The sequence below is a fragment of the Copadichromis virginalis genome, linkage group LG17, assembly GCF_057382275.1.
Source record: "Copadichromis virginalis isolate Kocher_CV1m ecotype Utaka linkage group LG17, C_Virginalis_male_GT1.1, whole genome shotgun sequence".
Lineage (NCBI taxonomy): Eukaryota > Metazoa > Chordata > Actinopteri > Cichliformes > Cichlidae > Copadichromis > Copadichromis virginalis.
In genome coordinates this window covers 6,805,427-6,832,277 of record NC_140634.1, presented here as the reverse complement: position 1 = coordinate 6,832,277, position 26,851 = coordinate 6,805,427, and the positions used below count along the sequence as shown (strand labels likewise).

Genomic DNA, 26,851 nt, shown 5'->3' with positions numbered 1-26,851 from the left:
GGGCTGATTAAAGGAGCTGTGTAGTGTCTCTCAAGTATTATTTAAAACCCCATCTGTATGTGCATTCTGTCTCTGCTGGTGCATATCTATAGTTCTGGGATGAAAGTGAGGACTCCTCACCGTTTAAGTGTCCCCATGTAGATAAGTTACCAAACACGAGACACTCTGCACCCCTTATTTAACTGCATATGGAGCAACGTCTAACCTTTCCAGTGGCCCCGTCAGTCCAAGTGATGCTTGAAAACTTTGTATAAAAAGCAAAAAACTGTTCAAGAGTGCTTAGGCTTTGTGTGTTTTGGAAGTTGTGGAGGATATTTTATATTCATAGTACAAAAGACTTATTATCAGTAGAAGTAGTCTAAGTCTACTCAGGCATTTTTCACACTCGGAGGCATGATGATAAAGAGTGTTCTGAAAAGCCTCTTATTGTGAAGCATAATGAGAGAAAATTAGACAAACAGAAACGAGAATTGTGATAACTTTATAAGTCGAGTCATCTCAAATCATCATTCATGATAGGATAGGATAAACACAGCGGGATAAAACCGAGAAAGCAACAGTCTTATTATTCCCTTTAGCTCTTTGATATGATAAGAAAGCAATTATTCCTTAATTTACTCAGAAGAAACTATAAAGGATTTGGCAGCATTTGTTTCTTTGCTTCAAATACAACTCCATTCCAGGGCCTTGAACTCGGGATATTTTCCCTAAAATTCTTCTTTTAATACTACAAGATTACAATATTGAGTTCCAATGTGTCATTAAAGGCCATGAATATAGGGTCACACTTTGAAAACTGTGTCTCTGTTTAGTCCTTTTTTTATATTTATAATCTCATTAGATCATTTTTTTATCAACTTACCCAACCCCACCGGGCTTTAAAAGTGCCATGATTTCATTCCATCTGATGAAACTCATACATCTAAAGACACAAACTGTCAAAGCAGAGTCTCTCATCACAGCAGGACGTCTTTCCCAATTTCTAGTAGCGATGATTTATAGCGCTTATATCCAGTCGCCACTCTTCAGATTCTTTTTTTTTTTTTTTTTTTTTTTTTTTTTGACCTGGTAATTATGGCACGTCTGAGGAAACAACTTTAGCAAAAAATATTGAAATTGTCGGGCAAGGCAGATGGAGGACGGGTGCTATTTTTCTTACTCTAATAGATATTTAGTTGGCTAAAGTTGCAATGCTTTTATATTAAAGAGGAAGTTTAGAGTCTTTATCGGTCACGATGAAGAGCTGATCATAATATCTCAGTGATATTAAGTCAAGATGAAAACATTGAGAATTTTGAATTCAAAACTGACACTCACAATGTCTCAGGTGAAAATACAATAAGTGTCATCTAATGTTTAACTATACAGCATTGCCCTAATTGCCAGCTTCTCCTATTCGGTCATCGTCTCTGTCCTCTCTGTCATCAGTTTCACCTCCTTCTGTGTCATGAGGTAGGCTTTGCCTTGTCTCTGTGTGCTGAGACAATAGGCAGGTTAGCGTATTATAGCGAGGAGGCAGGCGGTTGTGCGAGTTAATTATTTTGGAACGTGGAAGGGAAGGATCCAGTCAGTTGCACTGTCGGACAGCTTCACTTTCATGCTTGAGGCGGCGGCAGCACCTGCCATAATTTCCCAGGTGGCCTCTCCCTCTCTTTTATCCAACTCTCTCTACCTGTCTGCCTTCCTTGTTCTTTCAGTCTGGGAGAAAGCAAGTGACCTGTCATTAAAGGACACACTAACAACATGCAAATTTAAGAACTGTGCAAAAGAAAATCAAAAGCTGTTATATGGTTATGAACACTGGAAATATATGAGTGAATGTTAGGTCACCTAGCTACTTCAGAGACGATGAAGTCTAGTGTCTTGCTGCATGTTCTTTTAGTTGCTATGAGCTCAATGTCATTCACAGACTGCAACATGCAAAAAATTAAATGCCACCAAAGTTCACCACTTTCTTTTTGCCTATCGCTGTGTTTATTGTGATTGAATCTACAACCCACCATTATGTAACCACAGAAGACTAACATGAGTTTTGTGACTCTATTGTACCACACTTCAGGTCTGAATAACACATTTATCAGTAAAAATGAGATTCATCCTCCAAAGAACCAAGCAAAAAAGAATCTTTTTTTTGTAGAAAGGCTATCCAAACACATGAGATATCAGTGGAAAGCCCAGGATGTCCTTTATTTAGTTCGTCAGGACTTAGTGGGGTAGCTCAAATAAGTCACAAGATATAGACAAAAAACAAATATCACTTAAAGAGGATATCATTGAATCGGCTGCTTCTCAGGAGGATATATGCATAACCCAAGGATGAGCTTACAAAATTGAGCACTCCCCATGTCATGTCTATACAGTAATAGCGTTTTTCCACTGGTACCTACTCAGGTCGGCTCGGGACGGTATGACAACGCTTTTAGGGTTTTCCATTAGGTTGTAGTACCTGGTACTAGGTACCTACTTGGCCGTGGTTCCAAGCAATCGGAGGAGAGCTCCTTCACGAAAAATGAAAACCGCCATTTTTTTTTTTTTTTAACTTGGTCTGTGGCTTTTGGTCAGACTCGGGACACACGGTGCTGTTTTTATCCAGCCATGTTCTTCGTTGCCGAGCAGCTGGTATACCATCGCCTCGACGTCCTCCTTTGTTGTGATGTATATATGTTGCATACCAATGACGTCACAGGACGTTCAACCGTGTTGCTATAATGACCCCACACACATTAGGTGATCCGAGTCGAGTCACGTCAAGCCAATCTAGGTAGGTACTAGTGGAAAAGGGCTTTAAGCTGACTTATTCCATGGGGCGGGGTTTATGAAAGAGGGACTCTATGCAGTTCTGTGAGAAATCAAGCACACCCATTGATTCAGTAGCTTCTAGAACCACCTGATTTTACATTTAGAATCAGTCTTTACATTGTTCACGTTCTTTAAAGCGTTGCTTAATTCATTGAGGTTTGCGGGAATTCGTTTACGCAGAGCTCTGAGATCTTTCCACAGCATTCCAGCTGGGTTGAGGTTTGGACTTCGGACCATTGCAACACCTTGATTGTTTTCTTTTTTCAGCCATTCTGTTATAGATTGGCTGCTGTGTTTGAGATTATTGTGCTGTTGCATGACCCAATTTGTGGCCAGTCTTTAGGATTTCAGGGAGGTGGCCTCACATTTGACTCTTGAATACTTTGGTATACAGAGGAGTTCATGATAGGTTTGCATGTAGGAAGTGATAATAGTGATTTTTTTTTTTTTAAAGATGAGTTTCATATAGATATTTAAATGCATCTAATTTTGATTTGTCAAAAATGGAAAAAATTAGTGATGGGAGCTAGAAGAAGAACAGCAAATAAAGAGAAGCTGCCGTCTCCATGACCAAAGCATGCATAACACAAGTAATCTTAAAGCTGATACAGCATAACTTAACTGGTGTTTTGTGACTTAAATAGCTGCGTGGTAACAGTATAACGTGAGCGTGTGGACATAACAATTTGCCGACATGGCAGAAGCGCGACTGGATATAAAGCTTGCCTTTTTTTGCATTTGATAATTACAGTAATAAAGTGCGATTCATGCAGATGTTCTTTGGGGATGATACCCGCAGAGCTGTCGTTTTCAAACATTCTCCGTGGGGTTCCATTTTCTCGTTGTGACTCAAATTAATTATCCAGGAAATTATTTATTTATTTCTCTTGTTTTTAAGACCACAAAAATTGGTTAAATTTATAATTCGACCGAACCCGTTTTCCATTGCCTAGATTTAGAGTGTGTGCGTGTGTGTGTGTGGGCGCGTGCGAGAGGCAGTTTCACAGAGCCAGAAATATTTTTCTTTCAAAATTCCACAGAGAAGTCTTTAGAAGTAATTTTACCTGCCTTTGTTTCTCTTTATAGATCTGTTTTTGTGCATTGCCCTTGCATTTCAATAAAGTGCCTCGGAGGAAATGAGCTCAGTTTCCCCATCAAGTTCAGCGCGATGCTCTGCATCCCTCAATAGAGTCCTGACTGCCTTTTTTCCCTCGTTTGCCTTCCTTTTTGTGTACCTCCCTTTCCTGCATTCTGTCATCAGCTGAGAGATGTGGCACTAGCCACTGGCAATATTTTTAATTCCCAATGCGTCGTCTACTAAACAACAATTTAGAGGGCCCCGTTGGAAGAAAGTGGCAATTTCCTATGAAAGCGCTGGTGTTGCGCTGTATTTCTTCCCCCCATGGCACTGCCAGACACATAGGTCTAGACTGTGCTAATGGTTCCACATTTAACAACCGTGTTCTCCTGCTCCTTCACACCGGATAGAGTTAGGGGAAAAATAGAGAGAGGGAGCACGAGGGAGAGAGAGCAATTTTCAGTGGAAACTTTCAGCGTCACCTACGAGAAATACATGTGAGCTAAACCCGCAGGAGAAATCTACCCGCCCTTATTCACATTTTCATTTGCAGAAAAAAATTAAATAGTTCGGCTGGGAATTTAAGAGGTTTGCACAGAACTGAGTGCAAGACTTTTGAATTCTATTAGGCATGTTGTCACTCACTGTTACATGCTTTCAAACACACAGCTCAAAAATTCACATCTAGAGAAACTTTGTTGCCATGGTTGTATATAGCTGCAGTGACACTGGTTCGCATCCTGATGGCGGGGGCCGCTGTTGGTTATCTATCCCCATAGGCTTTTCAGATCTTACTTTGGACTTGTGGCTGTTTTATAGGTGTGCAACGATTGTTTTTGTCTGCTTCCACTTGTCTTTGCACTAGGATGATGTCGGCGTAAATGTGCAGTCATATTCGTTGTGTTCCCACTCTCGTTAAAATGACTTTAACACCATAATGCCGCAAATCTCCGTTAACGAGTTACCGCGGATCGCCCCGTGCGTGGGGCTGGACGGCGTCAACACGTTAACAAGCTAACTGCGTTAACGCACTAGTTCCCATCAATTGAGCGTTGCGTGGCACATCGGACATACTGTTTTACTTTTGTCCATGACGCGCTTACCATCAGGGTCATACGTCACATGAAAACCAAAATAGTTCCAAACGCCAGATCTGAATGAGGGTGGGGGAGGCTCAGTTTGGTAGCGTTGAGGCAGTTGCCATGTTGCAACGAGCTTAGCTTCTGTCTTGCTAGCTTGCGCTGCGCTCAGTGGATCTGCACTCGACAGTGCAGCCTAGGCGGAGTAGTCGAACGCAGATCCACTGAGCGCTCAACACAGACAGCATCGTCAGAAGAAAAGTTGATAAAATAAATTAAAAATTTTGTATTGTTTGATACATATGCGTACCAAACCGAAAGCACTGTATCGAACGTTAAATATCAATACGAGTATGGTTGCACCCCTACTGTTTTGTTATTGTCATAGGTTCACAGTTTTGTTTTGTTGTTCTCACTGCATGACCTCCCAGCCCCCCTTGTTTTCCTGTATTATTGGAATCCCGCTTCTTTCTCCTTTCTCTGCACCTGCTCTCTCTGATCAGTTTTTTTCCCCCCTCTTCTTTCCCTTGACTTTGATCTTTCTCTCTCCAACATTCTCCCTCCACTCCTTACATCAGGGCTGCAATAATTGGAGATCAACGTTCCAATGAAAGGCACTAATCAACACTAACCTTCATTTACAATGTAATCTGATATTAACTGCATACGCCCTTTCCCTAAATTGGATTTCACATCTGAAGGACAATGGCCGGTGGAGTTGGCGATACATACTTAGCTGGGCTGGCTTTTCCCACTGCTTCCAAACTCTATGTCATTTACATTCCGCACCAAAGGGTCAACCAACTCAACCAAACTTGAGTTGATAGGTAAACAAAATTTGTGAAAGGAGACATCTGTTATGTTGGATCCATCCAAACATTTAACGTTTAATTGTTACTAGCTACTAGCAGTACCCCGGAACACCGCTTGAAACTTGCATGAAATCATAGACTGTATAAAACATGGTTGTAGCTTACAGGTTAGAAAAATGAAGCCAATATTGAAGTGCCTTTAACTTGGTTTCTATCCAAAGACCACAAAATGGCAATAGCTGTCGTTACAAAGAGACGTCCGGAAAATAACTTTATTTCTTGAACTCTGTAAGCACTTTTCTGCTGTTTATGGCCTCGGTCTTTGATTTGGGGCCAAAAAAGAAAAAAATAAGTATTTTGTAAATCTTGACCATACTATGTCTGAAAATAGGGGATTATATAATTATGGAATGAAACATAGTCATACTCATTACTCCCCATCGCATCAATTTTTTGGTAACCCAGATGGCAATGGCGTATACGCTCATGTAAAGCTTCAAAATACGGGTCAATTCCTGTGTACTCCTATGCTAAAATCTCCAGTTTATGGTCTCACTTAGTTAAGGACGTTAAATTGTGAAATTAGATGACCTTAGTAAAAATTCTAACGTGACGCTCTTGTTTGATTTCTAAATCGAGCTCCGTTGTCTTTCCATTGTCATTTTTGCCAAATACAATTCCCCATTGCCATGAAATATTATGCTCCAGTTCTCAATGTGCAGTGTTCTTCATGCTCAAGCATTCACACATACATGGAAAGATATATAAAGGTAACCAAAGATGTACTCAGTCATGCATTAACAAATATATGTAACAGTCCATATATTTAGAGCACATGCAACCCCTTTTTAACTCGTACATGTAGTAATTCTGCCTGTTGTACATGCCTAGGCACACTTAATCTGTCTACAAAATAATCCATGTGAGCTATTCGTGCCCGATAAAGCATGATTTTCTTCTGTGAGTAATGCAGTGCTTTGTAGGCTAATTCAACACCACGAACAAAGCTAACTGTCACTGAACCTGAAGTAAGATTTACATGTCATTTGAATCCTTCAATTCTTTTGCTGATCTTGTCTGTCAAATTTGCACAAATGTGAGTAAATATGCAGGACAAATTCTGTATATTTACTAAATTTCTGTATGATGCGAAAGGGGGGAGAAAAAAAAACTGACCGCAAGGATATAATGCATGCACTGATTCATCCATCCACCCATACTTTTCCATTTCAGGGTTAGGGGGGGGAGCTGGAGCCTAGCCTACCATAGACACATGACACACCATGGACAGGTTGCCAGCCTTTTCATCATAGATTGATCTAAAGTCTATGAAATGCCAGACAAATAGTGAAAAAATGCTGTCACAACTTCCCAGAGCTCAAGCTGACTTATTCAAATATCTTGTCCAAAACAAAAGTCCAAAACCTAATAATATTTAGTTAAAAGTGACATATGAGACAGAAAACCACATTTGGGATGTGCAGCCAAAGAATATCTCACTTTTCCCCCACCTTTTTTTTTCAATAAGCTATCTTCCTGTCAATCATGCAGTTAATGAACTGAATAATTGTTTTGCCTCTAATAACCACATTAAATATCACTGCTCAGACCTGAGCAGGTACTAGCTGAAAGCTTTAGTCAATGGTTACGAAACAAAGATAAATGGTACCTGCAGTTCAAAGTGTCTGCCCCTTGGAGGCACCTTACGCGCCACTAATGAAAGCATTGGGCGCCTCAGGGAGGACAAAAAAGACTGCTGCTTGGAATGAGGTTAATGAGTGTCCACACGATGACACGACCCACTACAAACGATCAAACCATTAGATTTAAAAAGTCCTTACACGCCGAATAATTGGCTGATCCCTACATCCCAGGTCTTGAATGAATCATTGATCATCTGCGAGGTCTCGCCTTCCCGTCCTTTGTCGACTGCCGCTCTTCTCCTCTCACTAAGGTTACAGCTTTAAAACAAAAGTAATTATTCCATACTGCGTCATGGACTGCTTCTCCAATTCGATTCTACATTAAGATGTAATTCGGCTTGAAACGCAGCGTGGAGTGGAATTTTACATTTGTGATTGGGTCTTAATGTGCAGGTCGATCAATTTGTAGAGTGTTATCTTGTAAAAATGTTTCCAGCGTAAATGAGTGAGTGGCCAAAGATTTATTTATTTATTTCTTATCTGTGTAAATTTGGCCCTGCACTCACAAGAAGCCCCATTCCGATCCAATTCCAGCTCGATGCCTTTCTCTTTCTTTCTAGTAGCTTCCTCTAATTGCCTCGATTCCAGTTTGTCCTTGTATTGATGTTCTCCAATGTTGTGACCAATATCTGACCGCTTTCTCCCACCTTACATCCCACCTCCCTTCTTTTCGCCCTTATTTCTTGTCTTGTATACTTGAAGATAAATATAAAGACATTAGGCAGAGACATTTAAGTGTTTGTGGTGTGGCGTGTACTTAATGGTCTCAAAATACATGGATAAAATTTAATATGACCTTTAAATATACAGACCAAGCTTTCCAGTAAGGTGCAGTACCTCACTGTGTATTGATTCAAGACATGCTTCGGCCCAGATTTTATACCACACAGAGTAGCCAAGCAGTAAAGGTTTACTGTTCTCAAGCAGGCAGTCGCCAATTTATGATGCCACCTCACGGCTGAAACTTGAGTTTAATGATTCAGTTTCACAGACTATCAACTGTTATGGACTCCCTCCTGCTGGACTCAATTGATGATCTGTCAAACACATGCAAGAAATATGTTTATTTTCTCTTTTTTCACAGCTCTGATGAACATAGGTACCAGAAGGAACTACAAACTATGTTGTGTCCTCTAAAGTTAAAAAAGACCAGGAAAAATAAAGTGACACAATAAAAAGCAAGTGGCTACAAAGAACTTAATGCCTTTCATATGGCACACAGTTTTGTTTTGTTTTTTGCTTTGTACTGCTTGCTTGCTGACTCAATTGACATTCAAAGCATTGCAGAGTATCTGGGCATTCATAATATGCCACCAATGTAGTGAGACATGTCATGTTTCTTCTGTGTTTTTTGCATAAAAAGACATTAAAACGGGGTACCTCATCAATCAATGCTGTGCCGTCTGCGGTGTACCTTAAAGCATTTTAAATTCATGCAGGTACAATGCTTCGTGTCGATACAGGGTAAATCATCTACAAGCCTCCGTTCCTCCTCATTTATCATGTGCCATATTACCACATACTCTCCCAAGTGGCTTTTGTTTTGACGTTGTGTCTCATTGTGATGGACAGTGACTTAAGGACTGCTTCTATTACCTGGCCTCACACACGCAACTCGTAATAAATAATTATCTTAGCATTAGCCTACGGGGCTTGGGGACTTCTACATCAATCAACTACGAGGCTCGCCTCGATGCTAAGCATGGAGCTGTATAGTGGACGTGGTGCCGCGCCACAATGCTCCAATCCCTCCCTCCTTGTGAAGGGAAATTAAAAAGGTAGTTCATCAAAAGTTCATTAGCATACAGCTCCTTGCTCCGTCCACCCCTATACCCTCCTCATAATAGACACTTAGACGGGCCATGTGAGGAGAATAACAAGTGTGTACTACTTCTGGTTGTGGACGTGTTTGAATTAAAAGACTGCATCGTGTTCTGTGTGCCAAATGAGTTTTCTGACCCCAGGATGAGCAAAAACCTATTTCATATCCAGAATGTACAAAATACTAAACCAATACATTAAAAATGATTAAAGCCATTTTTCCCTTAAAATATACAGTGGATTTATGTAGTTAAAATAAAGTTGACACTGAATGCATTTCTTCCAATCATCAAAATCCCAGTCTATCCTAATAAGTCAAACATTCATTGAATATTTTCTCATGTGATAATATGCTTCCTACCAATAAATTCACAAAGCTAGAGCTGCTGTGTAAATATTTTTTTTCCTCCTGGAGCCAGCTATCTCGTCCTAGTTCACTTTCACACTGCAGCGCAAGCTTCTATTAATGCAATCTGCACAGGAGGCCACAGAGGTCACTCATAAATTTAGTTTGGCTTGCAGCATTTCGCTACTGCATCCCTTCACAGGCTGTATTGCTAACACTAAGCAGTGAATTTTTAACTTATTCTACGCACACAAGACTGTTAAGGAATTTAACTGGGTACATTGGTTTTCCCTCATCATAATTTCCTGTGTTTTCTCATAGTACCTGCTATTCTCTAATAGCACTGCCATATTAATGAAATCAGGCTCATGCTCTCAAAGTAAAATTACCCCTTACCCGGAGTCGGCCTGTGAATAAATGTATAAATGGGGTTACGGTGTGAATAGAGAGGCTCAAGGCTGAATCTGTTGAGCCTCGCGTGCTTTGTTTGTGTCACAGAAATGAAAGTTGAGGGAAAGGCTCTGACCTGGTCATCCAGCCAATTTGCACTTGTTTGTTTCCTTTACACTGATGTATCCTGTTATATTCACTAAGAGTACATGCTTGTTTCCCAACCCGTTTTTACACTTATTCGATAATGCCTACACCCACCAGGGAGCTGCTGTATTGAGCCCTCAGTGTCTTACTGCTCATCACCAAGCAGCTCCACTGGAGCATGGCTAGTATCAGTGCCTCGCCTATTATTTGCTCTAAGCCTTGGCAATAAGCAAAGGTAACTGGGAGCTAACGGCCAAGTGTTTATATCTGTGCCACAGCAGTTTCACAGCTCTTGAAATATTCATTCAGTACAAAGGTGAATTCACTTACATGCCTTTGACTGGCAGCTGAGGCGATGATTCACAGCTGTTTTGGTGTACATGCGGTCTCCACAAACACTGCATTTGTAGTTTAGAGTTACGTGCGTCTTTATTTGCATTAGGATGCTTTTATGGACTTGTGTACATCTTTTTCCTGAGAAGGTGGGAGCAGGAGTCAGATATTGCACTCTGCATGTAACACGATCAGAGTCTGCAGTATCTCTCCCTCAGGAAGTCCTGCAGTTCTCTTTAGTGCCTGCTTTACCACTTTTGTCCACCTTGTCAGCATTTAGTGAGAGAAGGAACAAGGAGAGATAGACAGAGGGCAAATTTGCTCTCAGCACCAATTTTTGAAAGACTGGGGAAAGCAACTTTAACTGTGACTTCATTATCAACACCATCTGGGCTGGCAAAGGAAAAAACAAAAATACACCCTAGATTAAAAAATACATGATACGATGTTTGTTTTCCTTTTGATTACATGCTGATCAGATTGTTCCTGAGATGCAGACTTGATAGAGCAGGCATGTTTTTGTTTTTCTTATTTTGGCCTGTACAGGCACGGCGACCGATGTTGATCATGCCAATTGCTCCATGTGCTACCCGCTTCAGCTTGGTCCACACAAACTCCTGTTGCTTCCGCATGCAGCGTAAAAACAGATTTCTTAGCTTGCACAACCCAATTTTGTCTGGGAATGGGCTGCACAGTAACTGAGGCAGCAAATAGAGAGACCTTATGTAGAAGCTATTGGTGGGGATGAAACTGTTATTATGGTCTATAAAATTCTAATAGAGAGCAGAAGAATTGACTTTTTAATAGTTATAGGTTACTGTTTGATTGTACATCAGCAGGAATCGTACTTCTTTGTATTTATGGAAAATGATTACCCTTGGGGTGAGAATCCTCTAATTCGTTTTGTCATAATCAGTGTTAGCTCTTTTTTTTTTTTTTTCCCCTTGCTCATCTGTATTCAGCCTCGTGATTGGCAGTTTATCCGTGAGTCGACCATTCTGGCTCTCAGGGGCCAGAAATGGTCAGTCAGACAAATTACATCCTTTTAACCCAACTGTCAGTCAGACACTTGGTGGACTGAAGCCCTTAGGTGATGTTTCCATGTTAGGCTTTGTATGAAACTGACGAAGTCTCCCACAGTAGTATTACACTGCCACACACACACACACTAATATACACACACACTCTCTTAGAAAAGCCAGATAATGTGGAGGCCAGGAACACTATTGTCTGTATAGTACCAGATCTCTGAGGCCCACATTTAGATTGCTGAGACAATTCACATATTAAGACACCTCCACATAACCCACATCACATTCACACCTTCACATCATCCAGAAGAGCTGCGTTCTTTGCATCAAAGGCACAAGAACATGGGCACGTGCACTCACCCGCACGCGCTCTTATTGTACACGCAGACCATTCAGTCCCTTTTGGCAGTAATGGCTACACTGCGCTGATATGGCGCTTACTCGTTGGGTCTTTTAAAGCGGATTTGCAGGAGGCTTTTTATTTCTTTAAAGGGAAGGAGAAACCTCATTTAGGGGATGACTGTTTGAAAAGATGCTCGCGCAAGAGCTCGATATTCAGTGAGAGGAAGAAAGATGGAGGTGAGAGGAAAGTGGTCACCCAAAAGATCCAGCCCGGCACCAGGGCCCAAGTCTAACCTTAAACCCAGTTTTAGAGAAGACTGAAAATTCAAGTGGATGACTTCAAAGGTGATCACATCAACCAAAAGTGCACAGCTGGAGAGGATTCTTGCAGTCGCTCTTGGCTAAACTAGTCCCAACGTCCCACCACCAGGGGCAGTGTTTGAATATCAGAGTGTTGTTTAAAAAAAATCAAAACAAGGAGGAGGAATGTGAGAAGAATAAAATGGAGAGTGAAGCCGGAATGGGCGAATCCCATAGGTACTATTGATCTGCGGCTGCAACAAACATAGGCTTGTTGCCAGCGAGCATGCTGGTGGTCAGATGTGTGTAATTGATGGAGTTGAGTTTGACACAGTGCTGTAATGTAATCTGGGGCTCGAGTCTCTGTGGCGTTAGAGTGGGAGTGAGAGACATTAAAGAGAGAGGTGAGGGGAAAATGAGGCAGGGTGAGGGTGTATAGTGGGTTGCCGGAAAAAGGCACGGGGATTTGCTGCAGGGACTGTGGGCTGTGTAAATTTGATGTATTAGAACGGAGTGTTTCCCTCCTCCTCCCTCTAGCAACCTCATGGGTTACACACGCAGGAACAATGGCCTTGACTACTGTAATAGGCTTTTATCTAGAGGGACTACTTTCTCAGTCACACACAGTGTGTAAAGGAGTGTGTTTCACTGTCTGCGATGTGCAGCTTTCCACTTCTTTTGCTTTCTCTGATTTACACTCAAAAAAACAACCAATATAGTATTCTATACACCAAGTGTCCTTTTTCACGGCAGTTTGTTGCGATATGTGTCCGAGTTTAAGCTAAGAGGTGAATTAGGCGCATTTTGGAAAGATGTTGAGTAGCTCCATTTATAAATAATTTGGAAATGAGATGTGGGGTCTTGACTTGGGCTTTTTAACATTTATATTGGCACATTGTTATCTAGCTCTTAAGGCTAAATATTCATGGAAAAATGAGCCCTGGTTGAAACAGTTGTTCACACACAGACTTGGGCACTTTTTTCTTGTTTGGCTTCCTTCTGTTTCTTTCTTTGTTTGTTTGTCTACATTGTTTTTCCCCCCAGCTCTGTGTCTTGTGTGACAGTGTTCCCACTCCTTTGTTCCACTGTAGCTGTGTCTCTAATTTAATTGCAGACCTTTTGAAGAGGGATCGATTTGAGAGAGAAGATAACTAAGTTATCAAACTGCTTCATTGACTGGCTCTCTTTTCTCTCTCCATCTTTTTGCCTCCTTCCCTTTCTTGTCCCATCTTACTCTCCCTGACTTCATTCTCTCCCCCCTTTTTACGCCAATTTTCTTCCACTCATTCCTCTTCTTCCCATCCCCCACCCACCCTCCGCCTTTTCTCCTTTGCTGTCTTTCACCCTTGCCCTGCAACCACAGGCCGACAGACCTGTCCTCCAGAGAAGTTTGATTGCGGAGGGGCTGCCAGCAAATGTGTTTCATTGTCATGGCGATGCGACGGAGAGAGGGACTGCGAGAACGGGGCAGATGAGGAGCAGTGCGCCGCGGGTAAGTTTGTGGTGGAAATGGTGAAGGAAGAATCACATAGTTAAACACGCGGCACACTTTTCATGTTACAGTGCAGTCAGTCTGTTGTATTCCAGTTGGGAATAATGTAACGTGTAACCCCAATTCCATAAAAGTGGGGACACTGTGTAAAACATAAATATAAACTGAATGCAGTTATTTTACTTATAATAGAACACATCAAATGCACCATTCTAAGAAAAATATTGTCTCTTTTTGACTTTGATGTCTCAAAAAAGTTGGGGCAGGGCCGTGGTTTCCACTGTGTAGCATCTGCTGTTCTTTTAACAACTGTCTGTAAACATCTGGGAACTGAGGAGAGCAGCTGCTGGACTGGTAGAAGAAAATGACTGTCTCTATCTTGTCTCATATAAGATTCTGGCTGCTCAACAGTCCTGAATCTTTCTTGTGATGTTTTTCTTTTTGCAATGCTCCCAATGTTTTCAGTCGGTGAAAGTCTGGACTACACTTAGGCCAGTGGAGCATCCAGATGTTGCAATAGACACAGGATGCAGTTTAGTATAGTGTCGTGAAAAAGACATCATCTTGATGGAAACATATGTTGCTCTAAAACCTGTATGTATACCTGTATTCATGGTTCCTTTCCAGATGTGTAATCTGCCAAAACTGTAGGGCTGATAACAAGCCCGACTGTCCCTCTCCTCTTTAGTCCAGAGTGTGCGGCGTCCATCTTTTAGCCATCTTTAGTCATTTTACCATAGTTCATTTTAATTCAGATGTTACTCAGCAAAGATGGCAGCATTTATGCATGCTTTCATCTCATGCTTGCATCTTGTTTGTCTGATAGAGCTTTAACCTGCATTTGTGAATGGCACTGAGTCCATGCACTTTCCATGACAGAATCATGCCTGTTGTTAACGCAGTGCTAGAGATCACAGGCATCCAATATTGACTTTCAGCCTTTATATTATAAAGCGTAAATGATAAGATACCCAAAGTCTTTGAAATTTTATGTTGAGGAACATTATTCTGAAATTGTTCCACAATTTGTAAATGCACTTTTTTTTGCAGATTGTTGAACCTCTGCCCATCGTCACTTCAAAGCATCCTAACGCTTTTGGAATTGACTGCTAAATTTCTTGTCATCTACTTTACAGTCATGATGGAAATCAAGCCCAAGTCTGTCTCTTCAGAAAGCACACACTTGTTTGATCAGCAATGCCCTCACATGTTTTTAGTAATTACGCATACATTGACTGCTGTCACACTTTGTAGCATACATCCTCCCAGCTGATATCAAAGCTGTAGGAAAAAGGGGTATTGATTTTCATCAGCATAAACATCTGGCCTGCAGCATTATTGATTTTAAACCTGAAACAAACACATGCACCCACAGCATATTTTTTTGAAGAATATAGATTGCATGTACAGTTTGCCCTTTATGTTCTGAATTTCTCTAATATCTCTAATATAATGTTGGTGCCTTTGTCCAAATGAAAAATGGCTTTTTTACTGTCACAGTCATTATGTTTTAATGGAGACAAAGTGGGGTCATTTTAGACCAGTTTTTGTATGCAGGGGCCTAAAGCAGAGAGAGTATGTACCAAGTGTCCTCACTAGGAAACTACAAGATTATGCATTTCAGATTATTCCCATAATGCTGGCATTGTCCTTCAGAAACTTTGACATTCATATATTCTCATGCTGAAGATGAGGCGCAAAGATGTGCAGACTCCCCAATTTGGCAGTCAACAAAACTCTACAAATGCCTCCTCATGTATTATTATTAATACAGTGTTGCTGTTAGCTGTAACATGCTGCCTTCAAACCATGGATATTGTCTCACCACATAAGTCACGGGGGCATCTGCACACTGCGAGTGCATCACATGCCTCTTCATCACAGTTAAAAGTATCGGTTTGCAGCTATTGTTTGCTTCCACAGAGGGATCCTGTGGTTTGCACCAGCATGAATCTCTTTCTCCTTAAAGTCTCTTCTGCGAACTCTCCTCTTTGATTTCTTTGTGTTCTGTGCGCATCTTCGTTTTTGTTCAGTGTAATTCACGTTAATTGCCATCCACAAAAAAATCGATATAGCATAGTATAGTGATACTTTGCATGCCGATATTTTATTGATATAGAGACCCAAATATTGATGCTTTATTACATAAATTCAAGTACTCTGTGAATTTTGTGAACAAGAGGGACTGCAGGGTCGCCTTATAGCAAGTGTGAATTTAAATGTGAATTCTTGTCTTTATCACACTTAACTGTTGTTTTATGAGAAACAGATTGCATCATAAGGTGATAAACTCAGATTTGTTATTGCACAGCATATTGCAAAATGTTAAAAATCGTAACAATATCGCATCATGAGTGAAGTATTGTGAAAATACCATATTGTGGGCCGTCTGCTGATTCCCACCTCTCTATTGTCTATATGGAGAAAAAAAAGCTTTCACACATCAGCTGCGTGCTAATCCAGAATTTTCTTAGTGTAAAACACATGAAATCTGGAATTTGTTACAATTTTTCCACATTTTAGAAGTTGTGATAACTGTTTGGGGTTTGTTTGTTTTTCTCATGGTTAGCAGGATGCCCTAACTCATCTTCTTTCCCACACCTTCCTTCTAGTCTTTTCTGTGTTTGTCCCAGTTCATCTGTTTTTATTTTGTGTGTGCGCTTTAGGTTGACGGTAGCACACGGAGATCTCTATAGGGCGTCTATGACCATGACCTAATGAAAACAGCAGGCACTGTTGATTTAGTCATGTAACCCAAGCTGCACTGTTCACATACCGTCTGTATCTCGTGTATAAGTTTTCTTCCCATGCTTACTTAGCACCTGTAATTTTCCATTGTATTTCTGTGTATTGATAGTCTTCCATTGCCTTTCATCTGCCTGGCCTGGCCAACTCTTCATCACCTTTTTCAGTAGAAAATAAAGTGGTTAATGCGCCTGTGGGGGAAAAAAAAAAAAAAAGAAATTCATAGGGCCCTTGATGGTAATTGATTTACTGTCTGAAGTGGTTTGATTATATAGGTGGGTGTTATAGGCGTTCTGCTGCAGAGATCAGCCTTTGATGAATATTAAAAAGTTGACCGGACATTTAGAGATCACACATTAAAGCTGACTTAAAGCCCAACAGCACAATGGATCCATTAACGCTAGTCTTTATTTTCATGAAAACTTAACTCTTTTTCCAAAACACAAAATTTCACAAAACCATTCAGAGTATCTGAAATTCAAATTTCATATCCATCAGTTAAACACAGAGTGCAGATATCGCCTTATTACAGATGCAGATAACAAATTCAATAAGTGGAGGAACACAAATTAAGAACATTACAGCGTTTAAAAGCACCACCTTGCAGTTTTACACCTCCACCAGCCTCTGAAGGTACAGTTTACTTGCAGGTCTGCCGAGATTTGACATTTTATTTTTATTTTTTTAATAGAAAATGTCAGCTCTTCATCATATTATGTGGGAAGTCACAAAAGAGGATTTATTGTTGGTTAAAGTATTAAAAGAGCTGTAGTCACAAAGACTCCTCAGCTTACTCTGTCACTTTAGTCACAGTGTGGTAGTAGCAGCAAAACAGGTACTGTTTCTACATTCTGAGTCTGTGTGCATCATCGTGGGAATGCATGTTCCTGAATACACCTCCTCTACAAACACTCCTTTCCATTAATCTGAGGACATGTGATCATATCGGTTTCATGTCTAAATAAGCACTCTCATTACTTTGTCATGAAATCTGTGATGGAAATATTTGCAGGTCATATCTAGCAATACTCATGTGTCACTTTCAGTGTGGCACAAGATTGAAGTTTGCATTTGCCCCTATAACACACACGCACACATACAAATACCCTTGTGTGTTTATGGGGCAAGTCATATAACATCTCTGAAGAGGGTTTCTGTCTGAGTAGACTTTACAGAACATATATATTATATAATATAATGTTACCGTAGCTTAATGCTGCTGTAGTCCATGCAGGGGTCGAAGTGGGATTTGGCAGGTGGGAGAACCCTAAGATGGAGCGTAGTAGTGTAATGTGGGGAAAAGTATCGCTTAGAAATGCTTCACACAGTAACTTGTTTTGTGAGCGACAGAAGGGATTTCTTTGTGTGCAGGCTGTGACCAGCACTGCTTCTCAGAAAATCACTGCTCTTGGGAGATTTAGTCAGTTAAATTCAGTAAGATATAAGCAAATGACTCGATAGCTGATTTTTCTAAACCTAATAAAGCTTGTATGAAATGTAGAATTGAGCAAGTGAATTTAATTTGATGTTAACTAACTTTAACCATGAACACCACAGCCGCTCTACAGCAGTGCAACATCACTGTAATGTTCACAACAAACTAACCAGTTTAGACTAGACTAAACTGCACAGTAGTTTCATGAAAACTGGGAATAAAACAAAATTGGTATACTCACAGTTTGTTGATTTAAAAACTCTAAAATGAATTAGGACATTACATATAAGATTTAAATTTCATCTGCAGAGCAGTTATATTAAAATGATCTCTCATCTGCCCTCTCTCTTTCTTACATCTTTTTCCATCATGCATTTAGGTTTTTTTCCCTCCCTGGGAAATGCACTAACTGTTCATTCATGTAGCAGACACATTTTGTGAAAGATTTCACAGAAACAGTTTGTGTGTTTGATGTTTGTGGAGCTACATTTAAAATTACCAACCACAAAAAAAAAAAAAAAGAAGTACTAGTCCATTTCTGTGCACTCTTCGTTTGTAGCGCTGGCTAGATGCTATTAAGTACAGTGAACTTTATTTACATCTGCACCTTGAATGCACACAGGTATGAGAGGGGGGAAAGCGATGCGTTGTTGGTGTCATTATTTACCTATTACTAAGCGAGTATCTCAATACTGTCACTGGTGCTTCAGCACAAGAAAAAATATAAAAGTATATGCATGTGTCAGCCCACCTCCTTCTCGTCCTTTAAACAGATAAAGATAAAACATTTGCAAAGACTAATGAGACCAGCACTCCCTTTGGGTATCTGGTAACCTAATTTTTTCCCGCTCTTCCATTTGTTGTTCTTGGAAAAATAATCTTTAATTGATGTACCAGACACAGCTGGAACATCAAATGAGTGTTTGCCACACAAACAATGAAGTTCAGTTACGTGATAAACATTTGGAAGCAGAATAACGGACCAATAGCCCTGCCTGACTTTCTTACAATGTTATGCTTGTGGGAGCGTACTCATCAAGATCTTTGGTAAAACTATAGAAATGGCTGCACAGAGAGAGAGAGCGCTATACCACCCACAAACACAAATTAGTTCATCGATGGTGTGTCTGAAAACATAGTTCCTTTTTGAAATCTGTTACTTTCATCCATCCCCTATTAGGGCTGTTCGATATAACGATATATATCGGATGACGATATAAAAACGTCTATCATTTCATTTTACGCAATCGTTTGTTTCGTGATGTCGTAAAATAAACCGTTTACGGTAATATTTTTTCATCGTTTTGATGGTCACTGTAGTGGCTATATTTATTTCTTAAAGTTCTCTCTTTCTCTTATATTCAATATAACCAGACTACAGACAAACAAACATTTGTTTTTATGCGTTGTCGTTAGCAACAACGACGGTAAAACCATCGTGTGTCCGCTTGTTTATGTTCCACATAAACCTTTCACAATAAAGCTCAAGATCCTGTTGAGACTTCAAAATAAACTAAATCACGTGTAAGATGCAGAGTGTTTACGGATGAGAAGCAAAAAAGAGCCGCCAGGTGCTAAAAAATAAACCTTAGACTCAAACGTTAGAACAGGCTTTTCCCCGCAGCACGCCGTGTGATAAATACTCACGCCATTACAACCTATGTCTAAAAATGTATCGTTTCATGCATCGGTTAAAACACTCGACTCCAGCTACATGACGCGCAGCTGGAAACACTTAACGCAACAGAATTTACAGAAAATGTTACATTTTTGTGATTTATATCGTTATCAGACGATAGATGTCTTATATCGGGATATGAGATTTTGGTCATATCACACAGCCCTATCCCCTATCCTTACTGCTGCCGTCACCACCTCCTGCACCTTTGATCTCCCATCTCTCTTTCCCGCCCTCCGTCAGCAGCTACAGTTGTACAGCTAATGTTCATTTGGGCCGCTAATTGAGCATATCCAAATGTTGAATAAAACATGGGTCCAGGAAGAGAGGATATCTGTTACATTAAGAGGAGGCCTCTGAAGAAAGTTTATAAGCCTTTAATTTATGTTAATGTGAAATTGCATGTGTTTAGGCACACATCTGCTGCAAGCTATGTGTTTGCATGCTTCATAGTGTGCAGATGCTAAAACGTTTTGGGGGTTTTTCAACACTGATAGAGTATTTTCAAGATGGATGAACTCCCTTTTTTCCAATTTCTGTTTTATTAGGTGAAGAATTCAACCAACAAATGCCAGAAAAGTGTCCTTTGCTACCTCAACTTATAATTTTAATACATTGAGCTGTTCTCTAGAGCTCTAGATACAAGGGGCTCATTCCGACCTAACAATAACATGATTCATATACCATGTGTAGTCAACAATACCCAAATGAAAACAGAATTATGAATAACATATGATATTTATGCTAATAGAGGCAGTTCAATCTTACACACTGGTCCTAATTTCCTCGTACAACAATAAACTGACATTTTGAATTCTTCAACATATCAGTTGAGTGACTGAATGTGCTTCTGTCGTTTCTACCTGGAGAAAGTAGAAAGTCGATTTTTGTAAAAGATCTTTTTTTAAATCCATCTTGCTTGACACATCCTCTTCCTCTCTGTTACTTTCTTCTAAGTGTACTAACCCTTCTGTAGAAGCAGCACAACTGTATCACAGTGAGCCAGGCTACTTTATCTTTACAGCAATAAAAATGCTGCATTCATGCTAATGTATGTATTCAAACAAACAAACAAACAAACAAAAAGATTACAGTTACATAGCTCCAACATAAGCCTTTTCATACAGACACCCTAACCCACACCTACTCTATTGGGAATGATAAGCTTGTCCAGTTGGGCCTGTCACACTCTTATTCTTGATTGTTCTGTATTTTTGTCATTTAAAATTGTCAAGGAGCAAGTCTATGTAGAAGTAGGCTATCCTGATTAGTCTTATTTCATGTACCTCAAAGACATTGTGTGCTTGCTTATAACAAGGATTTCTTGTTCAAGTTTCATCAAAACCTATCTCAAATCATCGAAATGTGCAGAGGAGGTCAGGATAGAGGTACAGTGAGTGCCTCTAGCCATCTGTAAAACACGGTGGATGCTCTGTCATGGTTTTGGGCTTCATTTTAGCCAGGGATGTTGGCGCTCTTGTCAAATTTGATGGAATTGTGACAGCAGGAAAGTACCATTAGGTTTTGATCCACCAGTGCTTTATGGAAATGTCCAATTGGCAACATCTTTATTTTTTAGTATAACAATGATCCCGAAGGCAATGCCAATGCAATAAAAATCATAACTGGATAAGAACACAATGAAACACTGTCAGTCATTGACTGGCCTCCCCAGAGACCTCAACATTGTTGAAGGAGTGTGGGATCATCTTGACAGAGAGGACCAAAAAAGGCAGCCATCATCCAAGAAAGAGCTTTATATGTCCTTCATGTAGGCTTAATTGTTCCTGAAGACTACTTAAAGAAAGCTTCGCAAAGAGATTTGTTGAAGAATAAAGGTGGTCATACCAATTGTTTTTAAAATTCAAGCTTAATAGAATTGTACAAACCCAGTCCTTTCCCTTGTGATGGAATTCCATGTATGTTTGCACACATTTCAGTAAATTAGTGCAGTTATTTCCCATTTTCCTTGGGAAAACATGGTCCTGAACATGTTTTTGTCTTTTGGCCATTTGAGGAAATCTGCATTTGCTTTATTTTTGAACCTTAAAGTTTTCCACTTAAACATAGCATTACCACATCTTTGGTGTTTTTAGTTCTCCTCTTCACACTCTAATGTGATGGTTTTATAGTCTCCAGTCAGTGAAGGCATCTCTATCTATGCCCAGTGCATATGCCTCTTTTTGTCTTTGCTTTAGTTTCATCTCTCTGCAGTGCTAATACTCGCTCCAGATATTTCCAGCAGACTGTTTCTCTGTGTGTTGTTCCCCTCTCTGTCCTCATCTGCAGAAAGGGAGAAAGACAGTAGTGTGAAAGCTCCCGCAGGCCCCGAGGACCTGTTGCTCTTTTCACATCAGCCAGTGCTGCTGCGTTACATTACAGCAAGTTGCTGCCGAATGGATGCCCAGGGATATGTTAGATGGTGTTTTATAGCAGGGCAGAGAGGAGCCGAGCAGAGGGAGAGATTATTGTGTACTGTAGATGTGTGTTTTTCTGATGGAAAATAAAAAGAAGCAAGTGGGGGGGAAAAGTTGCACATCTTAATAAACACGTTTATCAGAAAGCTCAGGTGCTTTCTGCACAGAGTAAGTATCCTAATGAAAAACACAGATAAAAACTACACAAATGAAAACATATTCCTGCACATCCCCTTTTCCTATGCATCTACACACATGCAATATGTAGCTTCTTTATTATAGGAAGCTATAGAAGAAAACATGGACTCCATTATTTGATAACAGATCAAAGAAGACGAAGAAGAGTGCACTGACATAAAAAAAAAGTCTAGTTGTCGTAATGCATTTTTCCCTCTTTAATCTTGCTTCATCCACATTTACACTACAAGAGGTGGTTGCATAGATACAGAGTGTTAGCAGTTGTCTCAGAGTTTCTTCCCATTATGTTCTCCTTCATTTATAATCCTTTGACTGCTCTCACTGTGCGCGTAGGTGTAATGTAATGGAGCGCCAGCACACAAACAGGCTCACTAGGCACCCAGAGGCGGTTGCACTTCAGTTTCGAGCAGACTGTTTTCTTCCATTGATGGTTTTAAGAACATTACTCAATTCCTCTTTCACCCCCCAACTCCGGCCAAGCACACACACACACACACACACACACACCCTCTCAGTATTACTTGGAGATGACAGTGAAGCCTGTTTGTCTGAAAATCGATCAAGGTGCAAACACCGCTTAGCTCGAGTCAGATCTAGGATCTTTTCACTTTACTGCTTTTCCTGCCCAGCGAGCTCTAGACAGCTGAAGGACCCACCACACTTTCCAGGCAAGCAAATGTTTTCAAAGCCCTATTGCTATTTTTATTTTTAACTTAATGATTTATTTGTCACCTAAATGGCTGCTGCTAACGCAGTGGTCAGTAATTTGCTAATACATAATCACATTATGTGATTGTCTTGCTCTACTAAAAGCCATTAGCAAAGAATTTAAAGCAACAATGAGCCACATTCAAATTATTAAAGCAGTTATGACTTAATAGTTTTTGTCAGACTAAAACCAGGCACTAAGTAAAGTCAATGGTTGTCATGTGAGCAGGTATGAGGTGAACAGAGTGGACTTGGCAAACTAAACTCTTAACTACAGACTTTTTTAATGGGGGGGGAAAAAGCAAAAAATCCCAAAAAAAACAACTCTGCAATAACAGGGCATACTATGAATTGACTAACTGACAACAAGCTAACTTGACATTTAGAAAACGTCACCGTCAATGACAGAGTATGTGTCAACAAATAGAGAGCGATGCAGACAACATATACACAAGAGGGTGATTAAGGGAAGTGGACACACCTGGGGAACACAGCTGAAGAGAATCATAACTAACGAGACAAGGGTAGCTGACAGGGGATGTCTTTAAATCACCCCGTAGTTCTTCAGCTTGAGACACCTGAGTTAGAAAACACAAACACTGCAGTTGTCTTTCACTCGCGAGGGCAGTCATGGTAAATGGTAAATTGCCTGTATTTATATAGCGCTTTACTAGTCCCTAAGGACCCCAAAGCGCTTTACATATCCAGTCATCCACCCATTCACACACACATTCACACACTGGTGATGGCAGCTACATTGTAGCCACAGCCACCCTGGGGCGCACTGACAGAGGCGAGGCTGCTGGACACTGGCGCCACCGGGCCCTCTGACCACCACCAGTAGGCAACGGGTGAAGTGTCTTGCCCAAGGACACAACGACCGAGACTGTCAAAGCCGGGGCTCGAACAGGCAACCTTCCGATTACAAGGCGAACGCCCAACTCTTGAGCCACGATCGCCCGTCATGGACGCACGACCTGCGTCTCATCACTGTCCGCGTGCTTTATTTATACTTTTCTGTGTGTGTGTGTGTGTGTGTGTGTGTGTGTGTGTGTGTGTGTGTACAGGTTCCCCTTTTTCTAAATCTGTATGTTCTTACAGAAAGAGGTAGCTGTTAGTTGTTTATCACTCAAAAGTACATGTCAAAAGTCACGTAGACATTTGCTTAGTGATCAATAAGAGAATACATTTCATGTAGCTGATCACACTATATATAATTTTCTTCTGACATTCCCTCCTGTTTATCACAAAATGAAATGTACATGTTATCAGTAAGTAACTACTTGTCTTTCACATTATTAGTTACTACATCATTAGTTGCACTTCATCTTCATCTTACAAATAGGAAAAGAAGTCTTCATGATCTTCATCGTTTTCGGTACATCTGTGAAATTACAGCTTTTAAACAAGGAATAACACAAGTAAAGAAAAATAAAATAAAACCAGGAAAACTCCAACGCCGATCAACAGTCTCTTTAGAATCTGAAGCCATGTTTAAAGAATGTACATTATCTGGCATGTAGGTGCAGCGTGTGGTGTTGAATAAGACACACAATCCTCCTTTCTCAGCCAGGATCATGTCCAGTGCTACACAATGTTGCATTACAGCAATTCTGAGAGCGTCTAAAACTGAACATCACACAGACGAGAGAGGAGACAATAAAACAAGAAGTAACACACACAGACACTCAGATTCAGAGACGTGACCTCAAAACTGGGACTCGGGGCAAGGCCACTATGACACGACATACTGGGGATATCCAAACATATTCACGGAGACAGAGCCCAGAGAGACCGGACACTAAGAAGGAATAATCAAAGGTACACAAACGTGGGGACATTGATGACAGGACTCAGAGACAGACTGGGCACGAAGGGAAACAAACATAAACAAACCAGAAATCAAGACTTATAAATAACAAACTAGGAGGCATTGGAAAATAACATTCATGAGCTAGAACATAAACTATCAACCAATAACAAGTCCAGAACCACAACTCTAAATACTGGGTCAAAGACCCAGCACCATGACAGTCATATAATTCAAGTCATCCAAAATTGTAATTTGGTCATTGTGCTGTCATGTCAAGCACCACAATTAATGACCAGCCTATAATAAATTCAATCTTCTGACAATAATAATACAATTATTTTCGGACAGGCAAGCAGACGAGCATGGCTATGTGGCTTACACACTATGTAGCTGAGAGAAGGAATAATTTACGACACCAACTCTCTGCCATCTATAATCCAGTTTTGAGATCCCTTCCCAGACGCCTTAACGCCCACTCACATCCTGGGCCATCTGATCTCAGGAATTCGCATGATAAGGTGGGGCCAGGTTTCACAATGAACTCACCCGAAACTCTGGCTGATTGGGACCCACACCCAGTTTCACACCTTGGCTCAGGCGATTAGAGGATCATCAGGGGTCCTTTTGTCCCTCTGTGGGGGGTTACTCCCACTAGGTTTATATCTGGGACTCTCCACCATTTGACCTTAAAACTGAAGAAGCTTCTCGGATGAGAGGTGAAACGTCTTCAAGTAACTTAAAGAAGTCCAGACGCTTTTCTTTGCAAGCTCCTTTGACGACAGTGATAAGAGTTAACACTGAGGAAGAGAAGGGAGTAACGGGCATGTCAGTTTTAACGTTCAGTGGCTGAAATCTTACATGCCCAGAGTGCTCTTTGTGCAAATGGACGTCTATGTGTACTGTATATCTAGACCACCGGGACATTCATCATACAGGAGCTGTATACAGACATACACACACATTTTCAGTCTGCAGTGATTGCTTGTGAGGCTGTTAATATTCAGTTCTAAGCTGCTGTCAGATGGCATAATGATTGAGCTGTTGAAATATCCTGTTCTATTCAGTATACCGGCCGTGTTGGGCTGCGTTTGTGTTCAGTGTGTGTGTGCACAGTCCCTATAGTCCCAGCTCATCATGAAGGTGGTTAAGAGAAGTCTTTCCCTAGAGTATGCTAATCAGGTTGCTTAGAGACTTTCAGAGTCTCAATAAGTTTTGTGCCATTTTTCTCTTCGTCTAAGCTGCCATTTCAGTCGGATTCCTCAGGCTCAGCTGCCACGTTGCATCAAGGCTTTATTCTCACTGGCTTTTCACACTTAGTTTGACATGTTTTTACTCTGAGCAACGACAGTCTAACCCCAGGTGATTGAAAGCTTTGAAAGGCAGAGCAAGGAAGCCAAAATTGGAATGCTTACATTTATTTTGTGATTTTAAAAAAATCGATTGCATTTGTTGCTTCACTGTATTAAATGGTATAGAACTGATTTTGATACGAATTGATCAGATTGTGTTTTAATTAGACTCATTTGTGTTTGTTGTCAACATGAAGGCCACTGTCAGCTTCCTTATTCCACAGTAGTGCAATTTTTAACCAGGTCTTCCCATTAAAACCTGACCTGCCCAGAGGGTCAGTCAATGAGCTCATCAATAGCTTCAATGCTAACATGTTAAATGTAATGGACACTATTGCTCCCATTAAGGTGAAGGTTATCTCTGGAAGGAAAAAGTCTCCATGGAGAAACTCCACACTGGTGAAAAATGAAAAAAGAGAGTGTAGGAAAGCTGAGCGCAGATGGAGAAAAACAAACCTCCAGGTTCATTATGACATTTATAAAGAGAAACTTCACAATTATAATTTACAACTGAGGAATGCAAGGAGGTCCTACTTCTCTGACATCATCACTAAAAACAGCCATAATGCTCGGGTCTTATTTTCTACAGTTGACAGGCTAACAAACCCTCCTGTGTCAGTGGCAGCTGAACTTCATTCAACCATGGCCTGCAATGACTTTGCCAAATTCTTCACTGAAAAAATCCAAAAAATTAGACAAGCAATTGGTACATCAACAGCAGATCCAGGATATGTACTGTGTCCACCAAAAAACTGTTTAAACACCATGAAACAGTTTCAACCTATTAACAGCAAAGACCTGGAGGACATCTTAGGTCAACTGAACTCCTCCTCCT

General features: G+C 40.6%; 1 protein-coding gene across 7 annotated transcripts in view; it reads left to right on the top strand.

Annotated features, from left to right (window-relative positions):
- The window catches only part of lrp8 (low density lipoprotein receptor-related protein 8, apolipoprotein e receptor), a 180,806-nt gene that overhangs the window by 95,685 nt on the left and 58,270 nt on the right, over positions 1-26,851 (top strand). For all 7 annotated transcript variants that reach the window (XM_085437756.1, XM_085437755.1, XM_085437754.1 and 4 more), the window contains exon 4: positions 13,545-13,673. In XM_085437756.1, coding sequence (XP_085293882.1) covers positions 13,545-13,673 — 129 coding nt within the window. The remainder of the gene's footprint in view (positions 1-13,544; positions 13,674-26,851) is intronic.